The sequence below is a fragment of the Mastigoproctus giganteus genome, chromosome 8 (genome assembly GCF_048544385.1).
Source record: "Mastigoproctus giganteus isolate SK-2022 chromosome 8, ASM4854438v1, whole genome shotgun sequence".
NCBI lineage: Eukaryota > Metazoa > Arthropoda > Arachnida > Uropygi > Thelyphonidae > Mastigoproctus > Mastigoproctus giganteus.
Genome location: NC_143582.1, coordinates 16,234,152 through 16,254,014, shown reverse-complemented (window position 1 = coordinate 16,254,014; position 19,863 = coordinate 16,234,152). Strand labels below are relative to the sequence as shown.

General features: G+C 36.5%; 1 protein-coding gene across 1 annotated transcript in view; it reads right to left on the bottom strand.

Annotated features, from left to right (window-relative positions):
* LOC150081294 (importin subunit alpha-1-like) overlaps nucleotides 1-19,863 on the bottom strand; it is a 104,117-nt gene that overhangs the window by 12,963 nt on the left and 71,291 nt on the right. Inside the window, exons 7-10 of the mRNA XM_090379618.1 lie at nucleotides 18,493-18,616; nucleotides 17,620-17,888; nucleotides 4,267-4,371; nucleotides 942-1,124 (exon numbers count right to left, since the gene is read on the bottom strand). Of these exons, the coding sequence (XP_090235744.1) occupies nucleotides 942-1,124; nucleotides 4,267-4,371; nucleotides 17,620-17,888; nucleotides 18,493-18,616 (681 nt within the window). The remainder of the gene's footprint in view (nucleotides 1-941; nucleotides 1,125-4,266; nucleotides 4,372-17,619; nucleotides 17,889-18,492; nucleotides 18,617-19,863) is intronic.

The following is a 19,863-nucleotide window of genomic DNA, read 5'->3' as shown; positions in this document are numbered from 1 at the left end:
TAGCCATTCCAAAAGTACCTTTTCAAGATCTGGATACTTCACCTTTCATATTCTAATCCTACCCAGTGCAGATTTCTCTAAACTTTCAATCTTTCCCCAATCTTTCAGAATAGTGAACAGAGTACACTTAGGAATGCCGAACTGTCTGGCGATGGCAGTCTCAGAATGCACACCATTGTCTGCAGCTTGCAAAATCCTAATTTTATCTGCGATTGACAAAGCTATCTGCTTTCTTGGAGCTATACCACTGAACATATACTCTTAACTATGTAATGAACTTCTAGCCAGTGTTCATTTAATTACTGCACTGTGAGAAAAAGAGCATGGGAAATCTTTACAGATGATTTCTCACAGTCAGCCTACAATTACTTCAATATATTTGAAGTGTTCTGTCATTTTTAAATGCAAAAATAAGAACAGTAAAAATTCAGATTAAAAAGTCGAAATTTATGGTTATAGAGAAATCTTTTTATTTTCAAGGTCATCATACTGAATGTAAAATAGCATTAGGTTATTGAGATTGGCCAGGACCAACTACATTGGACGTTATAACGTGTTGAGACATAAAAATGAGGGCCGCTATAAAGAGCTTTGATTGTATAAATATTTTTATTTTATGTTAAACAATGCATGAAAAATTTTTTCTTTTTAAGAGCATATAATTTTCATAGGAGCTTATACTCAGGCAATTATGGTACTTTTGGCAAAGCAGAGTTGACAGAATACTGAATTTCAGTGTTTGTATGGGGGAAAAATGCACATCACCGACTATTTAATCTACAGCTTTAGAATTAAAAAATATTTCATATATTCAAAACTTAAATTAACTGTAATACATTCCAATAAATAAAATGCTAACCGGAAAGTTTATATTGTTGTTCCTTTATATTTTCATATAAACAAAATATATATAGAAAGTTAAAGATTTAAATAATACTTACAATTAAGATATTTGTTATGCCATCCAGAACTACCAAAAGAACTTTTGGATCTTGCACAGTTAGCATTTCACAGAGTGGTGCCAAAACCCCAGCCTGAACTAAGTAAACAATTTGCTCAAGTGTTCCACCTGATGTGAAGTTTGTCACTGCCCATGCTGCTTCCTTACGACTTTTAAAGTCACCCTGTTGAGAAAACAAGTCACTAAAATTTAAGAATTCAAAATATGGAGATGGAAGCAAGAATTATAAATGCATGTATTTTATGCTATATCAAACTGATTTTGAAAGAATAAATTGGAAAGTACCAATGAAAAGTCAAATCTCCTTGAAGAAAATATCTTGTTTCTTCTGCAACTAGAGCATTTGAAGGGTGTGAAAACTTATAAATAAGAATAAAATGAAAAGCTACTAACAGAAAATTCCACTCATTTAAGCCTTGATTACCATGAAAGCCAAACATAAATCGAACAACCAAACAAATTCCCTAAAAATTTATATAAATAAGGATTCTACCTTATTCTACTAAATTAAGAATAAGAGCACTGTAAAAGGAATACATTCTTAATAATCCAGAAGTAAATTGAAATAAGCCTGTATCCCCTGGATGTTACCCATGACTAAATTACTTGAAATACAGTTATAAAAAGGAGCTGAAAACCTAATAACGCAACCATACTATGAAGCAAAAATAAAGACATACGAACCATCAGACCACACCTTGCTGGAAGGCTACAAGGCAAAACAATGGCTATGGAATCATTTAACATTTCAAATGTTAAACAAATCAGAACATCCAACTGACAGATACTTTTAATCAGTGAAAAATTAACATGTTCACTGTTTCCTTATGCAAAAATGTGACATCTGATTCTTAATCCTTTTGGAGGAAAAACTTTTAGAACTTTTTCTTCCAATCTGACAGAAGAAAAATCTGATATTTTTGTCAAGCAACATCCACCAGAGGCTGATTAACACTTTCATTGGTGACCTTTCTGACCTGGGATTTAAAACGTGATTGAATCAATCTGGATTGAAAAATTTTGGGATTTATTCTCAACTATGAGAGAATAATCAGCCTCCGATGAAGGATGCTTGACAAAAATATCAGTTTTATTATTCTGTCAAACTGGAAGAAAAAGTTCAAGAAATATGGTTTTCTCCTCCAAGAGATTTAAAAATCCAAAGCTGCATATTTGCACGAGGAAGCAGTGAATTTGTTAATTCAATCGTAGTGACAAGAAAGCCCAAAAATCTCTCTGCCCTTTCCAATACAGATATCCAGAATGCCAAACTACTAACAAATTGCAAAAAGAACAAAACAAGGATATAAGATGGCAAAGCATTTGCACCTCAGCCCACCACTAAAATAAACAAGTACTGAAAAATAACCTTGAATAAATAATATAATAAAGACAAGATGAAAGTACAAAAAGTGGCTGCTGCAACACATCACAAACTGCATTGTCAGATAATGAAATCAAACACATAAATTAAGAAGTCAGCAGAATGGCAAAGCCAAGTAGTAGTGATAATGCAGTGCAGTCATCAACACTTATCTTGTCTTTTTGTACTTACTTTCTGTGTTCAATTATTTATGAAAGTTTATTCTTAATTTTATATGGTATGAGTTGTTTGTGATGCAAAAGCATTGCTTGTGCTGCCACATACATCCAGATTTTTCTTATTTTTGTGTTTTTATTTAACTTCGCTCTCTGTTAGCAATTTGGCATTGCTTTGCAAGTACTCCAACTGTTATTTTAATTTTTCACTGCATAAGGTCCAGACCATCAACTATGCTGTTATTTGGTTTCTAGGAGCATTAGCAACTAAGACCATATTGCTCTGGGAATATGCAATGGTCATTCCCTGACCTTTCCGCATCCTCCGTATTTAGTGGTCACAGGCTCGAACCCCGGTCTAATCAAGAAGTGTATGCTACGCACTGCTGCTCCGGCCAACATGGCTACAGAGGCGCCTATCAACTATGCAGATTCACTGCATCGCCACACCGATAAGAGTATTTGCCGGTTTCACTGATGCAATGATTTATTTAATGAATCTTGTCTGTAGAATTCTACTGAGATAGGGACTTGATAGTCAATCTGTCTTCATTTTTGCTGCACAGTACGATCATATTGTTGGGATAGACATTAAGTTCTGTTCTATACTGATATTTCATGCAATATGACCACTCATGCCACCAAGGGGGCAAAACATCCTTGTTCTTAATTTAGTTTCCACTCTGCTCCCCTGTCACCCACTCCTTTGGTTTGCTACTTACTTGGCTTGGCCATTTTGCTAACATGTTAATTTTGTTACAGAGACAAACTTCAAGAAACTTAGCACATTAATTAATCTTAAGATAATTCATATTCACATAGAGCATACAGAGAGACTGGAAATGCAGATCGTGATGCCAAGAGGTCTCCAGCTACCTACGTTCCCAAACACATGTTTTTGAGGATCTCAACAAGATCAGTGTTGAAAGCTAATGTTTTATTCTCCAATATTTTAAATTTTAATTATACAGTATTTATATATATATATATAAAACTTATACAGTTGGTCATTGTTGGAAAGAAGCAACATGTATCTTATGCATAAAGTCGGAGAAACGCAGCAATAGTGGTGGTGTGTGCGTGCGTGCTACATTGGATAAAAGGATACAGTATTTCGTAGAAGAAAATGTGGTTATAAACATGCCATGCTCTGAATGCAGTGTTATGAGAGCATTTGCAGATATGTGTCACTAGGGTCTTTAACTGTTTTTAATTTTTATTAAAAACACTGATGATGGTATCACAAATTTCAATTCAAAATCTCCTGGTGACTAGCGCATAATTCACAAATGCAATAGCGTAAAGAGCTTCACCAATACAGTACATTACAGTATGTTTGTTGTGTATGTACGTGCATGCACGCATACACAGAGTCAGTAATTAATGAAATGGCTGACAAGAGGGAGCAAAAAATTCTGCATCAAGGTTTATTTTAAATTTGATGCAGCTTTATGACACCATGGGAAGGACAGACATTCAAATGGTTTTTTCGGGTTATCCACCAATGAGTTTAACTGAAGAAAATGTGGAAATTGATATTTTGAATGACAAAAAAATAAAATATGAACAAAATGAAGCTTAACTTGGTTGGAACCAGATATTGCCATTTTCTACCCACTCCCAAAGAAAATTCACTTCAATTTTAGAACAGCTGGCAAAAGTTTCATAATTTTCCTTGATGTTAATTGCAAATATTAAATTGTATTAATTAAAGGATTCCATTTATTAATATGCATTATAAGAAACATATAAACAATTAACTTTACAGCAGCTAAAACTTCTATTAGAGGTTCAACTAGGCCACAGTCTATGATAGCTTGTATTTGCCTCTCATTACCAGCAGTGATATTGGATATTGTCCATGCTGCTTCCTGAGGAAAAAAAAAAAAAAAAAAAAAAATTGAATATTCACAGAAACATGCTACATAATAATGCAGTTTAAGCCTTGTTTAAATAAGATATAAATAACTAAATAGCCTCTGAAGTTTGTCACATATATCTAAGGCTGCCTCTTGGGAGCTAAGTGTGCCAAATTTTTCAGGTCTTCTGCCAGAACCACCAAAACTTCTCTGCTTGCGCCTTCATGCTAGTGGCACTGTATCTGGGTATATCTCCACTTGCAAGGTCTAAAAATACCATGCAGTCACGAATCAGATTTAAACACGAGTCAGTGCCCCTCACTAATAATCATGTGTTGTACTTTAATTTTCCAATTTTGAAGTGCTCATATTGCTTTTCTCACCCTTCTAACCTTTTCTTTGAACAGACTTGTCAAAGGGTGCCACTTTTATCATTCTAGTTACTGGGGGGGGGGGGAAGAGAGAGAGAGAGAGAGAGAGATGGAGCTCCCACTCACACACAAAAAATAAATTAATAAGATGATTAAGACCAGATGACTATTACAACCAGGTGTTCAATTTAATTTCCTCTTTAATACCCTTGCTATTTCAGTTCTCAGGTCAACTATATATAACAGACACATTATCGACACTAAGAGCTAGACAGCTTTTTGAAGAAATCTTACATGCTTTCAGGCTGTTCAGAAGTTGATATCCACTGTTATAACCTGCAGAGTAACCTTTAATGCTGGCATTGAGAATTTTTTTTTTTTTTTTTTTTTACAAAAAGGTAACCACAACGGGTACATAGTCTGAATCACTTTTATTACTGTCATCTACAGCAATCGAAAATGGCCCATTTTTCCGAAACAATCAGTGCTGCTTATTTCCTTATCTGTGCCATTTCACTAACAATGCCTGTTGATTTTCTTCCTCCACAAGTGCATTTCTATTTCTATTTCACTACCAGGAAACATTTCTCAACAAATGTTCCTGCATTATCAGCACAACTTCCTCTATGAGAAAAAATGGAAATAAACACTTGGAATGTATGACAACAGTCACCATGAAATGCAACATTTATTTTTGCATTTCTTTCTATGCACCTGCATGGTTTTGTTATGCTTATTTTGTTTGCTAATGTCTGATTAAATTCCCTTCATCTCTTGAAATATTACATCTACACATGGCACATGCATTACCCTTTTCAGCTTTTACAATAAATGGAAAATCTTGCATAAATGAGATATAAAAGATATAAAGCAAAAATTTACATTTTATTACCTTACCAATTAACAAAAAATTAAATGATATGTGAAAATCGGGAAGAATATTTTCCACAGGTTAGCAAAATAAAATCAAATTTATGCTTACGTGCATAGCTTGATTAATACTATAATATACACATACTGACTGATATTTTCAGTTCACTGACTTTTTATTTTGGGTTGTAAAATTTAAAACAGTAAAAAAGATAACAATGAATAACAAAGAACATCATGCACACAAATTACAAAAGTGAGATATGGAGTAAAAAGTGTTCGAAGCTTAAAATATAGGAATGAACAGAAGACTGAAAATTTGTTCTTTACATGATTGAAGATTTCGGTGAAGGGGAAAAGACATTTCAGCATATTAACATAAAAACCCACAGAATTCCAGCTATCGGTATTATTACATATGAAATAAGATCATTCTTCAAATAGGCCTCTGGGGTTGGGTATATTCATACTATAATTTTTAGTGTTTCTCACCAACCATTGAAGTAAAAAACCGAAAGCCGAAAAACCAAATTCTTAAATTTTTAACATTTACAATAAATTTATTTACAAACAAAACAAAATACCATATTACTATTTTAAAATAAGACAACTGTGATATACAGTAAATATACAAGGTGATAATACAATACCGAATTTAAAATACAATAAAATATACTAGGTTAAAAGCGCTAAAATACTAACTGCAGCTTTCAAAGGCTTCTGCCTTCTTTCTCAACAGTGTACTTCTATTCTGCGGTGCATCTCACGTAAACGTATACTGTTCCCGTCGGAACCGGATGTGGCTCGGGAGCGTTTCAGGCAAAAACGTTCATCCCCTCCAAGGATTACCGCCTCAAAGAGGGGATGAATGCGTGTGCCCCTATCTCTATTTATATTATTCTCAATAGAATTAATTCGTAAGCTCTCGAGCCACTTGCGGTCCCAAAATCTATGCGCCCGATCAGTGATGACAGCTTCGTCTGGGGAGATTTGATGTTGCTTCTCCCAGAAATGTAGGATTTACTATAGTCTGCATTTCTTATCGCATTTGTGTGCTCCCCCAGACGATCTTTGAGACGCCGTTTTGTTTCTCCCACATAACATTCCCCACATTCCGGGCATCTAATACTATATACGACCCCACTTATATTTTCTTTTAAGAGGGTCCTTGACCTGTGACACAATTGCGTGCAGCTTCCTACCTGGGAGCTGCACACAACGTGTCTGGTAATTCCTTAATATACGAGCTACACGCTCGGATAAACCCGGATAGTAGGGAATGTATGCGGTGGCTATTGGCGTGAAGGACTCACTTCTACTCTGCCCTCCACTAATGTGTTTCTCTATGATCCTTCGGGGGTAGCCACACTTCAAAAGATCCGCCATAACACGTTCATACTCCATTTTTCTATCCTCTGAGGTACCTACAATGAGATTTTGCCCTATCCACTAATGCTCTTACCATACTGTTCCTGTGATGGTTAGTCTGAGCTGAGTTGTAGTGTGAATATTGGCCTTTGCACATAGATTTTCTAAATACTTTTGTTTTCAAATGCTGGCCTTCTCTACAAATCAGCACATCCAGGAACGGCAAAACCCCTCCTTCCTCTACCTCAGAGGTGAATTGTATGAACGGGGAGAAGCTATTAAGAAAATTCAACGTATCATCAACATACCTTTTCCACGGATGCATAGGGAGAACTGTAGTATTAAACAGTCTAGACTCTAGCTCCTCCATCGCTAAATTAGCTATGATGGGGGAGCCCATAGCTGCACCGTTAACCTGCTTGTACATGGTATTATTAAATACCATAGTAGTGCTCGAAAGGCATAGCTCTATGTCTTTACATATGTCCTCTAAGTTTAGTTGCATCCTATTGTTCAAGGTAGTATCTCTTTCTAAAGCCATATACGCACAATGTACTCCATGGTCAATTGGGATGCAGGTGAACAACGATGTCAGATCAAAGGATATCATAACCTTGTTTATACAATTCATAAGAGGACAATGTATAGAAGAAAACGAGGTTATGATATCCTTTGATGTGACATCGTTGTTCACCTGCATCCCAATTGACCATGGAGTACATTGTGCGTATATGGCTTTAGAAAGAGATACTACCTTGAACAATAGGACGCAACTAAACTTAGAGGACATATGTAAAGGCATAGAGCTATGCCTTTCGAGCACTACTATGGTATTTAATAATACCATGTACAAGCAGGTTAACAGTGCAGCTATGGGCTCCCCCATCAGTGCCATCATAGCTAATTTAGCGATGGAGGAGCTTGAGTCTAGACTGTTTAATACTACAGTTCTCCCTAAGCGTCCGTGGAAAAGGTATGTTGATGATACGTTTTCAGTTATTCGGAAAGGGAGTGAGGATGATACGTTGAATTTTCTTAATAGCTTCTCCCCATTCATACAATTCACCTCTGGGGTAGAGGAAGGAGGGGTTTTGCCGTTCCTGGATGTGCTGATTTGTAGAGAAGGCCAGCATTTGAAAACAAAAGTATTTAGAAAAGCTACGTGCAAAGGCCAATACTCACACTACAACTCAGCTCAGACTAACCATCACAGGAACAGTGTGGTAAGAGCATTAGTGGATAGGGCAAAATCTCGTTGTAGTATCTCAGAGGATAGAAAAATGGAGTATGAATGTGTTACAGCGGATCTTTTGAAGTGTGGCTACCCCCGGAGGATCATAGAGAAACACATTAGTGGAGGGCAGAGTAGAAGTGAGTCCTTCACGCCAATAGCCACCGCATACATTCCCTACTATCTGGGTTTATCCGAACGTTTAGCTCGTATATTAAGGAATTACCAGACACGTTGTGTGCAGCTCCCAGGTAGGAAGCTGCACACAATTGTGTCACAGGTCAAGGACCCTCTTAAAATAAAATATAAGTGGGGTCGTATATAGTATTAGATGCCCGGGATGTGGGGAATGTTATGTGGGAGAAACAAAACAGCGTCTCAAAGATCGTCTGGGGGAGCACACAAATGCGATAAGAAATGCAGACTATAGTAAATCCGACATTTCTGGGAGAAGCAACATCAAATCTCCCTAGACGAAGCTGTCATCACTGATCGGGCGCATAGATTTTGGGACCGCAAGTGGCTCGAGAGCTTACGAATTAGTTCTATTGAGAATAATATAAATAGAGATAGGGGCACACGCATTCATCCCCTCTTTGAGGCGGTAATCCTTGGAGGGGATGAACGTTTTTGCCTGAAACGCTCCCGAGCCACTTCAGGTTCCGACGGGAACAGTATACCCTGAAAGAGGCCTCTGAGGTCGGGAAAACTCATATCTAGAAAATAAACTCGTGTCACGGCAGAACTTAGAAAGTGCGGATACCCACAGAGGATCCTGGATAGATATAGCAGAGGAGTGTCCGAGCGTAGGGAGTCGTTCGTCCCGGTAGCCACCGCATACATCCCCTACTATCCAGGCCTTACTGAACATCTGGCAAGAATTTTACGGGGTTATAAGACATGCTGTGTACAGCTTCCTGGGCGGAGACTGTGCACAGCTGTCTCAGGTCAAAGACCGTATACCAAAAGATCTCAGTAGCGGAGTTGTTTGTTTGTTATTTGGTTTTTAGGAGCATTAGCAACTAAGGCCATATTGCTCCGGGATATGCGGTGGTCATTCCCTGACCTTTCCGCATCCTCGGTATTTGGTGGTGATGGGCTCGAACCCCGGTCTAATCAAGAAGCGTGTGCTACGCACTGCTGCTCCTTCCCACCTGGCTACGGAGGCGCCCAGTAGCGGAGTTATTTATAGAATAGAATGCCCGGATTGTGGGGAGTGTTATGTGGGGGAAACAAAACGACGGCTTAGGGATCGTCTGGGGGAACATTTAAATGCCATAAGAACCGCTGATTATAATATGTCTGCTGTGGCCGAACATTTTTGGGAGAAGCAGCATCAAATCTCCTCGGAGGACGCTATTATTTTGGATTGTGCACACGGATACTGGGAGCGTAAATGGCTCGAGGGTGTACGGATTGGTGCATCCGTAAACCCTCGAGGGTTTATGGATTGGTTCATCCAGTAAGAATACCATGAATAGAGATAGAGGCATGAGTATTCATCCCATTTTTGAAACAATTATATTAAGTTCGGATGAACGATTTTCTTTGCCAAGTACCCGAGACATTTCCGCTTCCGGTTCTGACCATGTGCCGACTGAACCACGTGGAGATATACCACGTGCGGAGGTACCGTGAACCTGCTATTTAAGGAGATGTTGCAGGAAGTTATATTACTGTTGAAGAAGAGAGCTGATGCTCTCGAAAGCTCCAGGTTTTTAGCGCTTTTAATTTTATATTTTAGCTTATTTTATTGTAAATGATCTTTTATTACAGTTTTTAGCAATCATTAGTTTATTGTAAATAATTTGTTTTTGATTTTATATTACTTGTAAAATTTTAGTCACAGTAAATTTTATTCAATGGTCGGTGTATGAGTTTATTTTCTAGATATGGGAACAGTATACGTTTACGTGAGATGCACCGTGAACCTGCTGGTATTTAATGATGCACCGCAGAATAGAAGTACACTGTTGAGAAAGAAGGCAGAAGCCTTTGAAAGCCTCGGTTAGTATTTTAGCGCTTTTAACCTAGTATATTTTATTGTATTTTAAATTCGGTATTGTATTATCACCTCGTATATTTACTGTAGATCACAGTTGTCTTATTTTAAAATAGTAATATGGTATTTTGTTTTGTTTGTAAATAAATTTATTGTAAATATTAAAATTTTAAGAATTTGGTTTTTCGTCTTTCGGTTTTTTACTTCAATGGTTGGTGATAAACACTAAAAATTATAGTATGAAATAAGATCACATTTACTATTTGTTGATTGCACTAACAGAAAAGCGCAATAGACCAGAAATGTGCTTTAGAAAAATATCACAAAAAGGCATTCAAAATTGATTCTTATAACTGAACATATGATAACAATGAAAGTTATCATTGTTATCATATGATAACTATGATGACATATAACATTCAAAAAGTTATCATTGTTAACTTTCACTTTACAGTGAAAGTTAACAATGATAACTTTCACTGTAAAGTGAAAGAAGTAGGTGCCTGTTAACATGCTCACACTTGTTAGTAGAATCAATGCTTAGCACTTTATAGAATCAAATTTCAAAAAACCAATTCGAATCATTAAAATAAACTATACTTTCATTGTTATCATATGTTCAGTTATTGTCTCTGACCAGACCACCTGGTCCTTCCTCTCAGCCAATAGCAGCATTTGTACACTTGCTGCGTGTTTTGTTTTTGCATTCTTTGGTTGAACTAATTTTTTTGTGTTGTGCTCATTTGACATAAATTTATATAAAACTAATACAATCTCTGAAAATTACAACTTCTGAGATCTTGGAACAAATTACCAAAAAACAATGTGTTCACATTACGATATTTTCATGATTACGATGGTGTCTCTGGAACACATTAATATCGTAAAGTGGGGGCCCACTGAACTCTGACAGCACGAGCAATGTGAGGTCTTGCATTGTTGTGATACAGCACCCACCTGTGTAGTTGAGGTTGTTTGCAATGAATGTGATCTCGCAAAGTGTGCAGTACAGTTCCGTAATAAGATCCTATGATAGTTATTTGTGTCACAAGATGTTGGTAAACCATTTCTTGAATGTTAAAAAAAAAAAAAAAAAAAAAAAAAAAAAAAAACACCAAAACCTTCCCTGAAGAAGCCACAACTTTTGTTTTTTCAGTTTTGGCAATGATGTAGACTTAAAAACAGAGCTTTGTTGCTTACTGTGTGGGTTGAAATTATAAAGCCATGTCTGATCTGCCATTATCACCTTGTGCAAAACTTCACCATCTTCAGCAACCATCCTTCACAGCTCCTTATAAACCTCCACGTGAACTTGCTGTTGCTCAGGTGTGAGTATTCTTGGAACCCAGCATGCACAAACAAGTGTTACATGCAAATAGTCATGAAGAATACCACGTGTGCTTCCTAATGATATTCTCAAACATCTCTGCCAGTTGCCTTACTGTTATATGATGATCTCTCACAATTATAACAGCAGCATTTTACGTGGTGACAATAATGGTTGGAGCTCCAGGACTCCAATTTTTGTGATCAAATCATGTCATCTTTAAACATCCTAAACCACCTGTAAGCTGTGCTGTATGGAAGCACAGATTCACCACAAGCCTCTTAACATTTCATACGTGTCAGTTAATGTTTTCTTGACATGGAAAAATTTGAAAGCAGCATACTGTTTCCTCATGTGTTATGTCGATTGTTACGTAGGCAAAACTGAAGAGGATAAACTTGACTTACCGGGAAGGTCACACATGAGCATGAGTCAACTGCACAGTTGCTATGTGATGCAGCTTGGTTTGGTCATAAATTCTGCAGCTCAGCTAGAAATAGCATGCACTATGGCTGTTCATGAAAAATTACGATCAGTCTTTGTTGAACAGCACACCTGATGGCCAAATCTTTAACGAAAAGAAGCAAAATTTCACAAAATTAAAAATCCAAATGTTAATGTAGTTTTTTTCATTATTATTTCATTTTTTAAATTTTTTGGGGAAAAGAAGAACTTTTTCACTAACTCACAAAGGTGAGACTGAGAAGGAGCAAATAAAGCAAAAAAGATTGATTCTCCATCATCATAAATCCAGAGAGTTGGCAGCTATGTAAATGCTTTAAATGAAAAATTCAATAATTTTGTTTTTTATGCTTGTTATTTTCAAGCAAACAAAATTTGAAAAAAGAAAGCATTACAAATGACTACAGTCTTTTCCATTTTCAAATTTATACAACTGTAACAAGCGAAACCATCAGATGATATGATATGATATAAGCAACTGTATTTCTTCATACAGAAGTGTAAATGAAAATATTTTCAATGCTGATACCTGATCTACTGCCATGTTTCACTAAATATGTAATCAATCTCTGTCATTTCCAAAATTACCAAAGTTAAGGCTTTAGGATGGTAGACAGATAACGGTTACTAATCTCTGCAGTTATTAAATCACTGCAGAATTGCCAGATGCTAAAGACCAAACAACGGCATGTCATACTGTTTAAGAATTTATTTTTTAACAAAAAATAAAAAAAAAAATAAAAAAAAATCTTAATTTACTTTCACTGTAATGTTTTGATTTTATGCAGAACTATGAATTTTTATTGCATTAAACTAATATTTTCATAACATTTTTAAAACAACATTTTTATACAGATATATTAGCATTAGCAAAGGCACATGATGCAAGAAAGCAAGCTTATATAGCATCAGCCAAAAAAAATAAAACAAAAACCCCTTATATCACCCATCCACTCACTCCATATGTTTGTCAAGTTCTGCCTTGAATCTATTTAAGCTATCAACTTCTACAACGACAGATGGAAGTTTGTTCCACCAATCAACCACCTGCTGGCTAAAGGCAAACTTCCACACATCTATCCTATAACCTTCTTTCTTCAATTTGAATTTATGCCCTCTCAGGCGATTACTAAGAGCAAGAGGAAGAATTCCATCCGCATCGAGCATGCTAAAACCATTCAAGGCTTTATACACCTCAATCAGATCACCTCGCAGGTGTCTAGTCTCCAGACACTGTAATTTGCAAAACTTAAGCCTTTCTTTGTAAGGGCAACCCTTTGTTCCATTCACTAATCTTGTTGCCCTTCACTGTACTCATTCCAAAAGCTCTACATCCTTCTTAAAATGAGGCTCCAAACCTGTATACAGTACTCAAGTTGTGGCCTGACCATTGCCTTATACAAAGCGGATAACCACCTCCTTATCCCTGCTAGAAAAATTCCTATATATCATTGACAAGACACCATGAGCTACTCTTGCAGACCATCTGCATTGCTCAGAAAACTTCATATCTGCCTGCACAATTACCCCCAGGTCCTTTTCATTCTCTATCACTGTCAGAGTGGTACCACAAAGTTGATACATTACTCTGGGATTACTGCTTCCCATATGTAGAACTTTACATTTAGAATTGTTTAACTTCATTTGCCACCTCTCAGCCAATCTGCTCAACTTTTCTAGATCCTGTTGCAGCAGTGTACTGTCATTAGTGTCATTAACAACCCTGCCAACCTTCGTATCGTCTGCAAACTTGGACATCAAGCCTGATATACCATCATCGATATCATTTATAAATACAGAAAACAAAAATGGACCCAATGGACACTGAACCCTAAGGGACTCCACTAATAACATTAGTCCACTGATTACCACTCTCTGTCCTCTCCCACTCAACCATCCCTTTATCTATAGCAGCAATTTGCCTCCAATGCCACACTGCTCCAATCTGTGCAGCAATCTTCCATGTGCAACAGTATCAAAGGCTTTTCTAAGATACAAATACAGTTCATTCCGATTATTTGGGACACATTGGGACTAGTGCATTTTGGCCCGATTAAGCGGCTGCCCCAATTATCCGAAGTTTCACGTAAATAATTAAAAATACAATGTATCACACCCCCCTTTACAATTGGTTCAATGTACAATTACATCACGTTACGACGAACTCAACATAGTAAAGTACCGTTCACTATACGATGCGCAGTAAGCGCCGGTCATTGTGATCACATTTGTGAATTTTAATTCTATTAAACAGCGATTCTAATTAGCAAAAATAGGAGCAATATTATCCACAGATTATAAAGGCAAAGATATATTAAGCACAAATTTACCCTTTACTACCTTACCAATTAAAAAATTAAATGATACGTGAAAATCGGAAGATATACGTGATGATCAGAATAATTAATACGTACAGTAATATGTACATACAAACTAGTTGACATTTCTGTTCACATTTGTGGGTCGGGGTTAAAATTTAAAACAGCAAAAAGATAAGCAATCAATAACAAAGAACATGGCACACACAAATTGCAAGTAACACAATACGTGCAAGTGAGAACAGAGTAATGAGTTACAAAAGCTTTAAAAATAGGAATGAAGAGATCAGAAAATTAATTTTTTTATATGATTGAAGATTTCATGGAAGTGTAAACACATTTCACCATAATAACCCACAGAATTCCGGCTGTCGGTGTTATCGCAAATTCAGTAAGGTCGAGTTTACTGTCTGTTTATGATAGATTTCACTAACAGAAAAGCCCAATAAACAGATGACTGCTAATTGTTTTTAGTGTTGTGACCTCCAGAATTTCGACCGAACCACCTGGTACCGTTGGAGACAATCGTAGGGTAATCTCCAGTGCTGTGGTCTCCTGCTCCAATTAAACGGCATGCTGTCCCAATTAAGCGAAGTAAACCCTGGCTATTTTCTCGACTGGCTTCTGTTTTTTTTAAGATTTGCCCCAAATAAATGGCTGTCCCGATTAACCAGTGGCCCAAATAACCGGAATCCACTGTATATGATATCAAAGTTATTCTTTGCATCCAGTTCCTTTGTGACTACATCATAATATCCAATCAAATTAGTCAGACAAGACTTCCCCTTAACAAACCCATGCTGTGTCCGGGCTGTAACCGAAGTCTTGTCTAGATGATCATGCAATGCTTTTTAACAAGTGCCTCCATTAATTTCCCTGGAACAGAAGTTAAACTAACAGGTCTGTAATTACCTGTGTCTTCCTTTGATCCTGCTTTGTGGATTGGGGTCACATCTGCACATCTCCAGTTCATGGGTACCTCCCCTGAGTCCAGGGAAGCTCTCATAATTATGGCTAAAAGGCTTGCTTCCTTTGTCGCCTCCTTTAATATAACTTGATAGATTCCATCCACCCCAGGTGCCTTTCTTGTGTTTATCTTCAACAATTTCTCCTCCACTTTACTCCCAGTTATTACAAGATTCTCTAGATTACTGCCAGAGTTGAATACACCTCTGGCATTCCCCTCCCTGAATAACTCCTCATGTGTGAATGCCGATGAAAAATATTCATTTAGTTTGTTAGCTACCTGAGCAGGATCATCAACAGTTGAACCATCGATATCAAGTTGACCAATCTGATTCATCCCCTTCCTTCTAGAGTTTACATAAGTAAAGAACTCTTTGCTGTTTTTCTTTGCATCCTTTGCCAAAGATTTCTCATAATCTGCCTTCGCCTGCCTAACCTCCTTTGTAACTTGGTTACAGACCAGCTCATATCTATCATATGACTTCTTGTCACGTTAATTTATATGTATCCCATGCATTTTTCTTCTCTGTCACATGTCTAATTAGTTCATGTGACATCTATTTAAGCCTAAATCTTGAACAATATTTCTTTGTTGGTATGAAAAGCCTAGAAGCTTCCAAGATTAATTCTTTGAATGCTTCCCATTTTGAATTTGCTGTTGGTAACATCATCAGTTGGTACCACTGTATAGAATTTAAATTCTGTCTCAGACCACCGTAGTCACCTTTACCAAAGCAAAAACCCTTCCCTTTACCGTTGATGGTAGTTACCTCTTTGAGTAAATCCCACTTCAGTACACTGATCACTCCCACCTACTGGTTCCTTTATCTGCAGATTCTTGATACATGAAGAATCACTACTGATAATCAGATCAAGAGTGTTACTCCCTCTAGTTGTCTCCCAAACATGCTGCTGTAGAAAACAATCATCCAATAAATCCACAAAAGCCTTGCTAGTTTATGGGTGACCAACCCACAAATTCCTGTCAATATCTGGGAAATTAAAATTTCCCCATTATAAGACACTCTAATTTACTGGCCATTTCTCTGCACAATTGCTCATTATACTCATCAGATTCATTAGGCCTATAACACACACCTATTCTCATTTTTCCTTTATCAGTGCTTATGTCACACCAAACAGACTCAACATTGCATTGTCCACCCACATCAATTGGATGCACTTCCTTAGATTTTGTGTTTCTTAACTAACAGCATAACCCCTCCTCCCTTCCTGTCCTGTCTATCCTTTCTGTACACATTCTACTCCCCAAATTCCAGTTCTACACTGCTGAACTGGAATTTGGCGAGTAGATGTTGTCGTTGTTGTTATTCGGTTTTTAGGAGCATTAGCAACTAAGGCCATATTGCTCCGGTGCGGTGGTCATTCCCTGACCTTTCCACATCCTCCGTATTTGGTGGTGACGGGCTCGAACCCCGGTCTAATCAAGAAGCGTGTGCTACGCACTGCTGCCCCTTCCCACCTGGCTACGGAGGTTGGCGAGTAGACATTGTGTCTGTGTGACACCACGTCTCTGATACCCCAACAATATCTGCCTTTGATGTCTTGACTAGCACTTCAAGCTCATCGAATTTATTAACTATACTCCTAGCATTGGTGTACATACACCTGTTTCTACTCTTAGTTACCCTAACACAGCCCATGTATTTACTTGTTCTGTAATGACTCCCAGCAGTCCTGGAAATTCCCATTGCCTTGCTTTCCAGGCTGCTGCTCAATTGCATTTCAATAGAAGTAGTGCAAGAATCACTTTTACCTCTGCCAGCAGCTACTGTTAATCTATTAGTCCGTGTATCCCCCCCGCTAAGCTAGCAGTTTCCCGACCTACCTAACTCTGCCTCGATAGCATCAGCAAATATTCTTGCACCCTTTCTATTTAAGTGTATCCCATCCCTTTAGAAGCAGTCTCTCCTGTTAAAAGACTAGGCTGAAAAAAATCCTACCCCTTGGGCCTTGCACAATCTCTCTAGGGCAGAATTGATCGACAAGGCTCTCATCATATACTCCCTCCTATCGTGTCTGGGCAGAATTGCAAACACTTTCAAATTGAACCCTAACTCACGGCTTTTTTTCAGCATTGTCTTGTACTTGCTTGATGGGCCCCTCAATTTAAATCCTTCGAGCTCTCATATAAGCCCATAACAATGCCCAGTTGGCATCTGATTTCCTCGCAATATTGGCGGGAAACAGGAAGGGATTCCATTATACTCAATATTTTATTATTGTATCATTTTGCAATACAGGCATTTTACTGTAATTCACACTAATTTTAATTCTATTTGAATTATCTTAAAAAATAACTGTTCCATCATCACACAATTTACCTTTTGAATATTAGTTTTAGGATTATTAAGCAGACGACGGAATGATACTAATGCTCCATGATCAATTACTAACTGAGTCTGCTGATCATTTCCAGTAACAATATTACCAATAGTTCTGAGAGCTGGGGTGAGGACAGTTAAGTCACCACAATCCAGTAATTCTGCAAGACGGGGAACAACTCCTATGTCGATAACTTCCTGAATTTTTTCATTTGTTGCATCAGTCATGTATGATAATGCCCAACACGAATCGGCAACTATTTCTTGATCTGCAATTATAAAAATTTATATATTAGTTATCCAAAAATTGCCCACATTTCACTTCTAAAAAAAAAAAAAAATTTTAATGATTACTCCAAGTTCTTAAATAATAGAGAAAAAACAAAAAAAAAACAAAAAAAAACTCCTAACTTCTTTAAGTAACTGTAATTCTAAAATTCAGAAATGAAGAAGGTTGCCTTGGATATAATAAATGCAACATGAAATTTACACTGTAGCACTATGGGTGTTTTAACTAAAATTGAGCAGGATGTCATTATATAAGGAGTGTGCTCATCATTTAGCTGATTTTGGTGGTGAATGATCTACATGCTTATTTATTTAAACATAGCTACCAGAAGTCAAAGAAAATTTTTGTTCTGCTCATAGCCCAACAAACTTTGTTTTTGCAATGAGTTAGTTACTCTGATATTGCACTACTTTGTGTGCATGTGATGTCCCACTTATCCATCCCTGGCTAAAAAAGATACAGTCATAAGTAGGGAGACTAGAGAATTTTCTGTTAGAAAATTCACTAGTGCTGAAGTAAACATCTTCAAAAAAAAAAAAAAAAACCCACACACTCAGTTCTTAGATTTATATTCATATACTTACCTGGATGATGTATCAGTTGTGAAAGGGTTGGAAGGCACTGCCTCATTACATCAAATGGAGGTGGTGGATTTTTGTTGCGACATAAGTTTGAAAGAGTCCAAGTGATATTTCGCAAAAATGGAGCCTTGAACAAAATAAAAGAAAAATAAATAAATAAATTAATTAAAATTAGAAAATCAGAGCTGCTAATTATACTCAAATTCTATTCCTGAAAAACAGTTAATAAAATTCTGCTTTCCTTCCTCGAAAATTGTTTTGAAATTTTTCGGTAAATTAATTTTTGACTTAATTTTTAATTGCATTAAACTGATTTTTATTGTGTTCATTTGAATTTAGTTTTTGTTAATTATTTCTTACTGTAATGTAAGATTGATTTTTTAATTGTTTTTGTTTTAATTTCTGGAGAGTATTGTACGGAAGTGTTCTATGTATCGTATTGAAGTAAACTTCTCTTATATTCTTTTACAAATATTGATATTAACATAGAATGTATTGCATATTATAGCTCTGGTTCATACCATTGAATACTGTATAAAAGAAATTCGCAGATGGAAAAAGACTAATTTGTGTTCTAAAGAAATTATAGGTTGTAAACAAGTTGCAAAAAGTATGTGATCTGAGAAAGATCAATTAAAATATATAATACAAGTTAGTTGCTGTATTACTGCTTTACATTTCAGGTGTGTTAGCAAACAGTAATAACATGCACGCACAACTTATGCAAGAACCAAGAAAATTCTGTGTACCTGCAACACTGACCATTCATTCCTCCAACCAGTGCTTCAGCTACAATATGGATAGCCTAAATGATATGTATAAAAAAAAACAATAATAATTGCTAGATTTCTATCAGTGTGCATTTGCACCTGATTTTAATGAAATTTGGGAAAGACGCAAATCATTTTGACTGAGTAAAAATAAAATTTCACGAAAATTGAGTTATTATATGTGGACGGGGACTAATAAATAATAATAATAATAATAATAAAAAAAAAAACACACACAATAACTGGCAGATTTATATTTGTTTTAAAAGGCCCAAATAAAAAATTTCACAAATATCCACTCACTGAGAGTAGTTGTTACATATGGATGGACAAATGCATTATACATATGCTCATGACTGTAAGGATATAATGTCTTTAAAAGTGTGTTCACAAACAGATTTTGCATGTTGTGTCTAAGATCAGTTATCTAACAACAACTCAGATTGAAAAGGTTCTTAGAAAAATAAAATTATTTTATTTACAGTCTGAGTTCAAGTTCCATCTTCTTCCTCCATTATATTTGTATACTGTACACATAACCTGTTTGTTGGGGGGAAAAAAAAAGTTCCTCCTCCAACTGAGACAAGATTCAAACTCAGATCTT